The sequence below is a fragment of the Tamandua tetradactyla genome, chromosome 8 (assembly GCF_023851605.1).
Source record: "Tamandua tetradactyla isolate mTamTet1 chromosome 8, mTamTet1.pri, whole genome shotgun sequence".
Lineage (NCBI taxonomy): Eukaryota > Metazoa > Chordata > Mammalia > Pilosa > Myrmecophagidae > Tamandua > Tamandua tetradactyla.
The window spans coordinates 125,322,455-125,335,414 of NC_135334.1; the positions used below are offsets into that span (position 1 = coordinate 125,322,455).

Below are 12,960 nucleotides of genomic sequence, written 5' to 3' on the forward strand. Positions count from 1 at the left end.
ATGGATTTTATAAACATTGTGACAATTTTATGTAAATTAGCAATATCACGTTGATCAATAATTTGTATATGCAAAGGTGTTTCTAATTGAAAGGGACTTTATACATACAATTAATATGATTAAATAATGATATTTCATGAAAGAGGAATTATACAAGATTCCACATAACAAGGGCTAAAATAACAAACATATGCTGACTGCAACACCATTGTCTTTTGCTTTAGACACACTTGTAATTAAAATATCCATAGATTTTACACAAGATTGCACTTTGTCTCCAAAGCTTCCTCATGGCCTTTTTCACCTCTGTATTTCTGAGCGTGTAGATTAAAGGGTTTAACAAGGGTGTTATTGTAGTATAAAATACAGCCACGGCTTTATCAGTGGGAAAAATAGTCATGGGACGAAGGTATACAAATATGCAGGGCACAAAGAATAAGACGACCACAGCAACGTGTGAGGCACAGGTAGAGAGAGCCTTCTGCCGTCCTTCAGAGCTGTGAGATCTCAGGGTGCACAGGATGAGGACGTAGGAGGTGATAAGGATGGAAAAGCTGAGCATGCACAGGAACCCACTGTTGGCAGCAACAAAGAGTCCAAAGATGTGCGTGTCAGTGCAGGAGAGCTTCAGCAGAGGGTAGAGATCACAGAAGAAGTGGTCAATGACATTGGGGCCACAGAAGGGCAACTGCAGCATAAAAAGGATTTGAATCAGACCATGAAGAAATCCCCCAGCCCAGGACACGGCCACCAGGAGGCCACACACTGGCCGGCTCATTGTAGTCATGTAGTGTAGGGGCCTGCAGATGGCCACGTAGCGGTCATAGGCCATCACCATGAGCAAGATGACCTCAACTCCACCAAGGAAATGCTCAACAAAGAGCTGAGTCATGCACCCAGTGAAGGAGATGGTTTTCTTCTCAGCGAGTAAGTCAAATATCATTTTGGGGCTCATGGTAGAAGGTATGGAGACATCTAAAAATGACAAGAAACACAGAAAAAAGTACATGGGGGAGCCCAGGGCTGGGTTGGTGACAATGGCCACTATAATGAGTAGGTTGCCTGCCAGAGTGAGGAAGTAGATGAGTGTGAACACGACAAACAGGAGTTTCTGCACGTCTGGGTCCACTGTCAAGCCAAGCAGGATGAATTCCGTCACGTTGTTCACTGTCTCCATGAATTCAATTTTGCCTTTGGATAACTGATTCATCTGCAAATAGTACAGATATTGCAAAGGTGGTAGATAACTCTTGATCAAGAAATTTTATGTCTGTCAATTTCCTATATGATTGATGGAAGCCCATGGCAGAGAAACCATAGAACTGGGATATATTTTTTGTCACACGTTGAACATGTAGCCCTCTTTTGCACACACACACACACACACACGACTTTATGACTTTTGACATGCCAGGTAACTTTCCTGCAATCAGGCACAACTGAATGCTCTCTTCATCACTGCCATGGTATGTTCTTCCATGGAAAATAGAGAGAACTCCCATGAGGAGGGGTACAGTCCTGAATTCATGAGTCCATTTTCCTGTGTCTCTTCTTTTGTCATTCATGCTGAGGAGGATAAGCTGCAGAGTTTGCTATCCTTGAAATTCTTATGCTTGTTTCAGTGTGACTATGAAATATCAAGTGAATTTAATTTGAAATTAGGGATAATGTAGTCATATTTCGGGGTCAAATGCATTGTGTGAATATTTGATGGTCAGTAGATGCACCCTAGAGTTGGAGTTGTGAGTTTATACTACTCTAAAAAAATCTGTATGATAATATCACAGACTCTTTATGGAGCATCTCTGTAAGAAAGATATTGGGGGAGGATAAAACAGGCAGCAGAATGCAATATTACCTAAATTTAATTGAAATTCTAGAATTTCCTATTTGAAGTACATCTATCATACTTTGAATTCAGAATCCTTTGGCATAATTCTTAAAAACAAGACTTTTAAGGAATTTATGAAACATTCTCTGGAGCTATTAAAAAATAGATTCATTTAAGGCAAAGAAACAAAGGCACCACAGTTTATTGAACACGTGTTCTTTGGAATTGACAGGCTAATTTTGTTCTCTGTTTTCACTGAATAGCAGCTGCATGACGTTGGGTTTGGGCCTTAGTTTTAATGAGTCTAAATGGTTTATGTATTATATAGGAAAAATCACAAAGCATATAGAAGAATATTATTATTATTATTATATCAAAATTTGCAGCCAAAGGTAACAATATATCTTTCTACATACTTCCAAATTATTAGTAAAAGGACAAAAAAGAGAAAAATCATATATTGATATTTTTATTTTTGAAATATTTTTCTATAATTTTAAATGAATAAATGAATGAACAGGGAGAGAAAGTAAATCTGCTAAGAACTCGAATCAAAAAGTTAGATAAACAACCAATTATATTAGGAAAGAAAGTTTAAGTCAGAAATCAATACAACTGGCAGAAAAAAATCAGATGATTAATTCAAAAGCATATTGGATTTTTAAAATTCTAATGAAATTGATGTACACAGATAAGTTCGATAAGAAGCATGCCCAAAACCTGATGATATTTTAATTTTAAAAGTATTTAAGAGTATTAAGAATAGTTTCATGGGAGTAATAAAAGTTTTTTCAGTAACTGATAGAAACTTTTCAGACATTAACCTGCCTATTCTTAAGAATATTAAGAATAAATTAAAATGTTTAGATAAACCATAATGTATTGAAAAAAACAAAACAAAATGTGTTTCTCATATCTCAGTGGAGAAGAACATGATACATAAAAATAAAAGTTGTATAAAAGGACAAAAATTATAGATTCAACTACATATAGTTTTGGAACACAATGGAGAAATAATTGCAACAAGTGTGAAAGACAATTATTATTATAGAAATAGCTTTTATAAATTAGAAATAAGTTTTTCACAGCTATATTTAAAAGAACAAATTAATGAAAAGTTAATTCTAAGGAAAAAGTTAGATATCTAAAAATCCTGCATTTCACAATTCATCAAATAAATGAAATTTAAAAATAGTGACATATTTTTAATTGGCAAATCAGCAAACATTTATGTGAGCTATATTATCCAGCACCTGTGAGTTTATGTTGGTATAATATTGTCTGTACTTCTTTTCTTAGAATCTACTCCAGATAAAAAGTATGGTCAAAATTATGCTTACAGATTTTACTTCATAATTTTAAAAAATAGTGAAAAAAGTGAAGGCAAATGAAACATCTACATAAGAAGGTGCAGTTGAAAGAATTATGGTGTATAATTATAAAATATTAAGAAAAAATTAAAGTGATTTGCAAAAAGATTAATGATGTGCAAAGAAGTTTTCAATATAGTACTGAGTGGAAAATATAAGATAGAAAACAGAATGTATATTAGTATCTCAATTTTCTAAAAGTTACACATACAATAAAATAGTTCATAAAGAACATACATCTGGACTAATAGTGCTTATCTGATAATGGCATTAAGGGAAATATTAGTTTTCTTTTTGTATAAATTTTCAGGTCTAATTTTTCTATAAATAGACTATATTGCTTCTTTATAATCATCAAATAATTTAATTAAGGAATTCTTCTTTTCGTATCTCAGGACTGGGTGCATAACATCTGAAGTGACTGATATTCTGAGTAGACTGTGTGTGCTGGTTATCATTCATAAAAACCTGTGATAATAGAAACACAAATTTAAATATAAATTAACTGTAAATTGAATCCTAGTGTCACTTTGAAGTAAAAATACTAATAAAGAGACCTCTGGTTCTACCTACCTTACAGAAGGTTTTAGTGGAAGAAGTTTCACGCTCACTCCATGAGAAGCCATCTTACTTGTAGAGAACACTTCTATGGCGTTAGCAAACACTCACCCACTGCTGATTTGCAGTTTCACCCCCTTTTACCTGTTTTACTGTTTCTTTACCTCAAGTACTGACTTTGAAAATGACGGAGAAGGGAGACTTCCTAAGGAAACCTTGGTTAGTGGGTGTTTTTATCTTTGTTTTACAGGTTCACACCAGCCTGTGACTGTTGGCCACAAGCATCCCAGCTCAGATCAGAATTTATTTTTTCGTAACATCCGAAACTTAAGGCTCCAAAAGAACTTTTATGGGGAGAAATCTAACCACTGAAAGGCATCTCTTCCCAGGTCATCTTGAGGCACATCAGCCAGTCTTGCTCTCTTGCTGACCACATAAACTGTAGTATAGAAGTCTCTTGATCTTTGTTGTAGCTTTCTTTAAAGCAACAATAAAATAGCAAACAATGTTGAAGCAGAATAATTATGGACTGCAAGTACCGTGAACTCAGGAACAAATGTAAGTTGCCCTGGAACAGTAGGTCTCTGATGTCAGTTCTTATAAGCGTTTTCTTTAGAAACCCTGTGCTAAGACTGGAGTTAACTTCTTCGGTCCCTCAGAGTCTGGATGCAAATGATTTTCTTGTTTAGAAGCAAATAGCATCAGTAATGTGTGGGGCGGGTGATATTTATGTGGTGTTCCAGGCTCAGTAATCCTGAGGGCCTGCCATTATTAACATTTGCATGCATGATTACAGGTAAATAGTTAAATGGATATTGCTCAAGCACAAGGTGTTAGGGATGCTCTGAACCCTCAGTTCCCAGAGGATTAGAATTAGCAGCTTCAGCCAAGATGGCAGCCAACTTAGCTCATCAGACTCTCTTGTGGTTGCAGCATCTGTGACAGGGGTGGGGAGTGGAGCCGACAGAGGTAGATATCAGTCTCTCCATGGCTGTGGTTTGACATGATCCTAGAGTCTGGGATGTAGGAACAGAATGTTCTAGTCATGGGAATGGGTGCATGGGCTTCTCACAGCCTATAAAACAGGCCTAATAACACCGATTTCACAGAGCTATGGGGGCAATTCAGGAAGATAAAGCATGAAAACACCCCGGTCAGTGAAAACTGCTCCTCTACTCCTGATGTCTTGGGGACAGACACATTCAGGCTGGAGAAAGTGCTTTCTGATGTCAAAGTTCTGACCTGCACAGGAGGAAGAATTGTGGAGTACAGTAAACCGCACTTCCTAGGGTGGGCTTGCCTACTTGCTATGTGAACTCGGGCAAGTTTCTCACCTTCTTTTTGCCTTAAATCCCATATCTGAACAAAAGGGATGAGAAGGAACCTATTTCAAAGACTGCTGTTGGGTTATATGAGCTAATGCATATAATCCGTAGAATGATGTCTGGCTTAGAATTAACAGTTCTCTGGAATCATCTACTGTATAGGAAATGAGAGCTCCTGATGTGACTGTACATGTTCTGGCAACAATGTCTCATGTCATATAGGTAGCTGGTCTTCATTTTTCTTGTGGATGGTAGGATTCTGGACAAATGTAGAAATTAAGAGAAAAGAATGGCCCAGTTTAGAGGTATTCAAGTACTGATCCATAGTAGTCACAAATCTGTAATCTTGTGATGATTGTCTGATTTCTCTACTAAAACATCTGACTGTGAAGTTGAGAAACCCAGAAAAAGTTGTAGGAGATAAAGGAAATGTGGATACCATGAGAAATAATAAATAATGTAAGCTCCTATTTATCAATCAATTCACTAAATGTGGAATCTTGTCTGAGTCTCATGAGGAAGATATTACTGTTTCCATTTTATACAGAAGGTAATTCAGCCCAGGACAGAAGGTAATTCAGCCCAGGATAAAAAGCTAATAATTAGTAGAGCTCAGATTTAAGTCCAGAGTGATCTGATTTCCTTTTCTGAGCTCTAATCATTGTGCTACAGGCTCTAATCAGGCAGTGGTGCAGAATGTGTCTACATGCCGACTGTGATGGGAGAAGAAGGGGTGACTCAGCAGCTCTGGGCTGTTTAGGAGATATGTCAGCTGGGGGAGAAGGAGGTTGTCCTTCTCCAGCAGCAGGGCAGGAAGGAGGTGTAGACAAGAGAACATTTCCGAACTTCCTTTCCTGACTTTGGCACTTATCCTGGAAACCTGCCGAAGTGTGAGCTAGGCATTTTTGATTTGGGGATTTTTTTTATGGCGTTAGGGTGGAAGAAAAGCCTGATCTCATAGTGATGCTGTAATTCTATTTGTATAGGAAGATGTCAGCAGAAACAGGGAAATTTTAAGCCTTAATTAGAATTTTTTGTTACTGTCATTAAATAAAAGCGCCAAAAACTAACAACTCTATCTCTAAAAGCAACACCTCCCTGTCATCCAGAAAAAGGAAGATGCTTTTAATTCTGGTGTTAAAACCCTCTTGGGGCTTAACAAGACCCATAGACATTTTTGAGAGTGCTTGGTCATGAGACCTAGAAGTAAATTCTCTAGAGACAGAAGGGGCTGTATGTCACACATGTTGAAATATCAAAATTAAAATTGGTGCTCTTTTGCATGATCTACTCATTTGGAGGGAAGGAATCAAGAGGAAGAGGGTTTGTGGATGAAATTATCGACGAGGACACTTGAGATTGAAATAATGATTTGTGATGGCTGCCTTTCCTTGGAAAGTATGAAGCACAGTCTTCTGACATGTGAGAATTTGTGGGATGAGGACTACAGAAAATTGGTGGAAAACTGGAACTTATGCTATGAAGAGTGTTTAGAAGAGAGAACTGCCCAGACCAGCCAGATGATTTGCTCAATAAAAATTGAAGACCTAGCTCATATTGTAGTTCAGCCTTACACCTTAGGTAAAACAGAAAAAGCGGATGTTCAAATTCATGATTTAAATACTTCAGTTGGTATGGTATGATACAATGAGGCAGAGAGAAGCTCTAATTTTGCTGGGTTTTGTACAATTGCTATTTGTCCATTTTAGAGCATTTGAGAATCAAGAAAATGGCAATATTGTTAATATGTTCTCAATATTTATAGGTGTTTGTAAAGATAAAGTTAATGCATTCATCAAGATAAGATGCATTGAGCTGTACTGACAAGTGAATTCTGAAATCTCTGCTGCTTCACATACACTTTAATTCTTGTTCAAGCATGTAATCCCCTCTGAGCATTGGATGATCCTCTAGCATAGTTGTCCTCCATGTCACTCAATAGTTCACATTGCTTCCTGTGTGGAGGCATGGCATCTCAGTGCATTCTTTCAGTCATGCTACAGCAGGGAATATGAAAGCTGGAGCCTGGAATGCTGGCTCCTAATGCTTCTTCCTGAGTGTGGAACTCATCACTTCCGTGAGTTATTCTCATGGCCCCACTTAAATACAAAGGGGCTGAGAATATGATGGGAGCACGTGGATATTTGGTGATAAGGGAATGGGCTAGGTCCCATTGAGAATGTTGCTTTCCCGTTTGGAATGAATCATTTACAAAAGTGTTGCATATTAATTCTCGTAATAAATATTTAACTTAAGATTTAGTCATGACTGTGGAGTGAGTTGTATTAATTCTTCTCCTGTGATGATAGAGTTAAGTCACCATATCGTTGGGACTTCTGGAGACTCTTATTTGGATCCCTTCACTTAGAATTGTACTAGAAAGTCTGTATCGCAAACTATCCTCCGTCTCTTTGCTCTTTGACTGGTTTGCAGCTTTCTATTCAGACTTAAAAGGGCAGGTTCTGTCTTGTTTATTCAGATATTATCCACTTGTCCCTGCCACTGTGTTCCTGTTGGCCAAGGCGCGCACCCATCCAGTATAGTCCATAGGGGGCTTTCAACAGACAAAGAGCTCCACAATTATCTTCCACCCGGACATATCAGGTGTAAAGTTGCTTCCTGGTTTCATCTGAAAGAATTTAAGATAAGTTCTTGATAAGGAAAAACAATTTATCCTGGACCTTGCCCAGTTACAGTGTAAGTGGTGCTCCCTTGATGTGTGAAACAGAGCAGCATTAACTTTGTGATGAGTCCTTTCACCAACTTTTTCTCATTTTTCCAAACCCACATATTTCTGGTTTATCCTCATATCTTACAATAATAACTCTATTCTGACTTCAGCAATTGTGATAAAAATTCAAGAAAATACTCACCTGTACCTTTAGTTTATGCAATCTATATGTAGAGCTATGCAAATAATTGTTCTGCTGAACATAAAAAGCCAGGGATTTTTCAGCATTGTCACAATTTTACATCAATTTGCAATGTCACATGAATCAATAATTTTTAAATGAAAATAATTTTCTAAGTGTAAGGGACTTTAGTTTTATCATTTATTCAAATATCGATATTTCATGAGAAAAGAAATATTAAAGATTTCAGATAGCCAGTAGAAAAATATATTTACCCTGCATATTCTGACTGTAAAACCAATATCCTTTTCATTAGACATACTCATTAAATTGTGAAGGGATTTATTAAATCTGTGTCTTCACATTAATTTTCATCCAACACCACTCTGTGGAGCATTTCTATGGGAGCTGAGGTGATCCTGCTCACAGTGATGGCCTATGAACGCTACGTGGCCATCTGCAGGTCCCTGCCCTACACGACCACGATGAGCCAGCAGGTGTGTGGTCTCCTGGTGGCCGTGTCCTGGGCTGGGGGGTTCTTCATGGTCTGACTAAAGTAGTTTTTGTTCACTGGTTGCCCTTCTGCGTTCCCAGTGCCACTGACTGTTTCATCTGCGGTCCTTGCCGTCTGCTGACGCTCTCCTGCACTAACACACATGCCCTTGGACCGTGCTGTCACCAACAGTGGGCTGCTGCGTATCATCAGTTATTCTCTACTAATACTCTCCTGTGTCCTCATCCTTTGCTCCTCAGAACTCAGACTCTGAAGGCGGCAGAGGGCTCTCCCCATCTGTGCTTCCCATATGATTGTAGCCATTTTATTCCTTGTGCCCTGATTATCTGTGCACCTTTGACCCATGATCGCCATCCCCATTGGTGAAGGGGTTGCCATGTTTTATATTGTAGTAGCACCCATGTTAGCCCCTTTAGTCTTTACCCCAGAAATGTAGAGGTGAGAAATGCCAAAGTCAAAGATGCTCAGATCCTTCTTAGGCACGTCACCAGCATAGCTGCCAAAGACAGGAAAGGAAGTTCTGAGCTGCCTGTTTTCCCGCCCTCTTTCTTGTCTTTCTTGTCCTTTCTGGATGGCTCCATCTCTTTTATCAGTAAATCAAATGTCCAAAATGACATTTGATTTACTCACCAAAAAGAAAACTATCACCTTCAGTGGGTGCATGACTCAGGTCTTTGTGGAGCTTATAAAAGCACCTTGGGATGAGTTATAACCTGATTTAAAGCCCTAAAAACAGAAACTTATGTTAAAGCATAAAAAGTAGGGACTGCCAGCATCATGAAATCAGCAACAAAATAGTATCCCTGGAGTAGCAGGTCCTGAAGTCAACTCTTTTAGACTTTTTCTTAAGAAAGTCCATATTAGCCTGGAGCTAGCACCTTTGGCCCTTGTTGGGATACTGGACACAACTGGGTTGGAAAGTTGGCACCAACGGCATCTGTCGTTTGAAGCTTGTTATATGGATGTGGTGACCCAGGCTCAGGTATCCTTATGGTTGGTGCTTATCGGCATTTTCAACTGTGATTTCAGGGAAATGTATATTACCTCAACAGAACTAGGTAAGAGTGTTCTGAACTTTCAATTTTTGGAAGATTGTAATTAGCAGTTTCAGGCAAATGGTAGCAGAACCAATTGGTTCTTTACTCTCTTGTGGCTGTAGCATCTGTGACCAAGGCTGGGGGAAAACCTGATAGGATGGATTAGCAGCCTCTCTACAGCTGTGATTTGGAAGTGATCACGGAGTCTGGGACAGAAAGCACAAATGTACTAGTCATGGAAGCGTGGTGCATGCACTAATCAGAGTCTAAAAAGCAATCCTAATAATACCTGTCTCAAAGAGCTATAGAGATGACTGAGCAAGTGAAAAATATAGGTTAACGCAAAACTGCTCTTCTACTATTGATGCCCTGAGAACTGACACATGCAGACTAGAGATACTGCTATCTCATGTCAAAAATCTGAGTCATTCCTATGAGCAAGCACTTTCTAGTACAATAAACTATACAGCATCTTCTTAGTCACTAAGCAAACTTGGGCAAGTTGCTCTACCTCTTTATAACTCAGTTTCCACATCTATACAGTAGGGATGAAAATGGGACTTTTGTGCAGTTATCATTTATAATTCATAGGGCCTTTGTGGGTTATCAGTGATAATGCCTGTATCATGCTTAGAACAATGTGCAGACTCATTGTTGCATTTATCATCTTCTGCACAGCAGAGCAGGGCTCATGTGGGACCAAGCCAGGTTTCTGCAAAGAATGATCTCAATTCATACATGTAGTTTGTCTTGTTTTCTTTTATGTTTGATAGGAATTTGGGCAAATACAAATACAAAAAGGGCAAGTTTCCAGAACTGAATACTGATTTACAAGTCATTATAATTTTAAAATCTTTCAATGAGTATCTTGCCACTAAAATACCTGACAGTGAAGTGGAAATTCGCTGAAAATGTTGTCATAGGAGAAAGAGCCAACATGAATACAAGGAAAACTAAACAGTATTGAGACCTTTCTCTGTAGTAAACACTCTGCTAATTCTGGTTTCTCACCTGATTCTCACATAAGCCTCATAAAGGATCTATTGATATTTCCATTTTATGGATAGGAATTTGATGCTCACTTTGAGCATCGTTTGGTTAAGGACCGAAAGCTGGTAATTGGTTGTGCTCAGAATTAAATTCAGCCTTACCTGATTTCCAATCCAGAGTCTCATCATGTTATTGATCCTTACAGATGTGTCTATCTCACTGTGTGTAATAGGAGAGGAAGGGGAGGCTCTGGGATGTTTGGGAGCTTTGGTTTTATTTCAAGGCTGGCAGGACTTTCTCCTCACAGAACCAGTGTGTGGCACTGAGCAGGAAGGAGAGGCAAAGAGGAAAAGAAACATAGACTTTCCTTTCCTGCCTGCAGCCCCTTCCTGGGAACCGACCTAAGGACAATGAAATGGATGTGATTCTTGGAACTCCTGATGCCGGTTGTTTGAAAGGAATTATGACTTAGGACCCTGGATATCTGTCCACAATGGTACATGGTAGTGCCTTAGAGAAATAATACACTCAATACATCATCCTGGATCTGATTCCCAATTCTTCTACGTGCTACATGATTCCTGCATGTCAATTAACTCACGTGATCTTGTAAAACAGCCTTAAATGAAATAAATAGCATGTCTATCACCCAGTACACTATGAATAGAAAATACTTGTAGAGCACTTTCTGATTTAAAACTGAGAGAAATGATGCACCATTATTATAATGTTTTCATATATTAACTCCTAACCAATCTGTGTCATGTTGAACAATTCATTAAACTTCTCTGTGCTTCACTTTCCTCTTTTGAAAGTGGAGATAACATAATATATTTATATCTATTACCTTATATAATATATTAATATTACCTTATATCATGATGCTACCTCGTATTACCTTATAAGGTTGCTGTGAAGATCGAAGTAGTGGATGGAGAAGGACGTCGTGGTTTGGATTTGGATGTGTCCCACGAGAACATGTTCTGAAATGTCGTGCGTGCCTGTCGCTGTGGACCCACTGCAGGTAGGGCATTTGGATGAGGTGGCTTCAGTTAGGGCATGGCCCACCTCCCTCATGGGTCTTAATCCTGTTACTGGAGTCCTGTGTAAGCAGAAGGAAGTTCAGACAGAGAGAAAGCCGCAGGAAGCAAGAAGCTGAAATTCAATAGAACCCAGAAGGAAGCAGAGCCAGGAGCAGCTTCTGCATGACGTTCCCGGCGACAAAGGTGCCCAGAGCCAAGGCCTGCGGCAGCCAGCTCAGAACCCCAGACTTCAGGAGGACGGTCATCCTGACACTTGCTTTGGAGTTTTTCCCAGCCTCGAGACCGTGGACGCACACATTCCCGTCTTCTAAGCGAACTTGCTGCAGGATGTGTGAGCAAAGCCAGGTGGCCATGTGTCTGGGTGAAGCTGGTCCATTCCCAGGCAGTAGCTGTGAATCTTAACTAGCCTAACTATGGTAATGGACTCTCCTTCCACCGCTTGATTCAGGGTAGGCAGGTGACACAATTCCAGCGAGTTAGACAAGAGAGAACACCTGGTGGAAGTCTCCTGGAAAAGCTTAATTAAAAAGTTTTTATTAGAGCAGTGTCAGAAATATCATGCATAAAATAGATAAAATACGCAGTTCCTACATGTTACCCTATTATTAACACATTTCATTGGTGTGATACACTTGTTATGATTCACAAAAGCACATTTTTATAATTGTACTATTAATTATCATTTATTTGTTCACAGTAGAAGTCAGTGTGCTGCACAGTCCTGTGTTGATTTTAAAAATTTTATTCTTGAATGGCTAAAGTCTCATCTTTTAACTACATTCACTTACTAGTTCAGTCCTGTTAGTTACACTCACAGTTTTGTGCTATCATCACCACCACCCAAACAGAAACTATATTTTACAATCTACCCAAACAGAAACTCTACATTTTCAACATTATCCTCCCACTCCCTGCCCCCATCCCAGCCCCCGAGAACTTGTGGTTTGGACTCTGACTCTATGAGTTTGCTTATTCTAACTATTCATGTTAGTGAGTTCATACCATTTTGACCTTTTGTGTCTGGCTTATTTCAGTCATGAGAGGGTAAAAAATAGAGAAAAATACTATCACAAGTATACTAACAGCTGTCTGTAAGGTTGAAACTCTTCTTCCAACACAGGAGGCCCCTTCACAGGCTCGTGAAGGTCAGGATGGGCCCCGTCAGCTTAAGAAGAATTCGTCTGGAGCTGTCTGTGAGATGTACCCCCAGGACTTCATCTTGTGGGTTCAGATTCGAGTAATTCTAATTCTGTTTTGTCTTCTGGCTTCATTTTATGGTTTATTTCCTTTACAAAATACTTCTTTGGGGAAAGACTGTGTGGGAAATATTGCCTCCTGGATTCTCTCAAAGGACTTCATTCAACCACAGAGCCAAAGGTCACTGGGCAATTATTAATCCAAGTGATGATGTGTTGAGACAGGAACTAAGATACTATGGAT

The 12,960-nt window shown here is 39.0% G+C and overlaps 1 protein-coding gene across 1 annotated transcript; it reads right to left on the reverse strand.

Moving 5' to 3' along the window:
• Positions 1-220: 220 nt before the first annotated feature.
• On the reverse strand, positions 221-1,180 carry LOC143645296 (olfactory receptor 4C5-like). The gene has a single exon (XM_077114799.1). The coding sequence runs from the start codon at positions 1,175-1,177 to the stop codon at positions 221-223; it is 957 nt and encodes a 318-aa protein (XP_076970914.1). The 5' UTR covers positions 1,178-1,180.
• Positions 1,181-12,960: the final 11,780 nt, after the last annotated feature.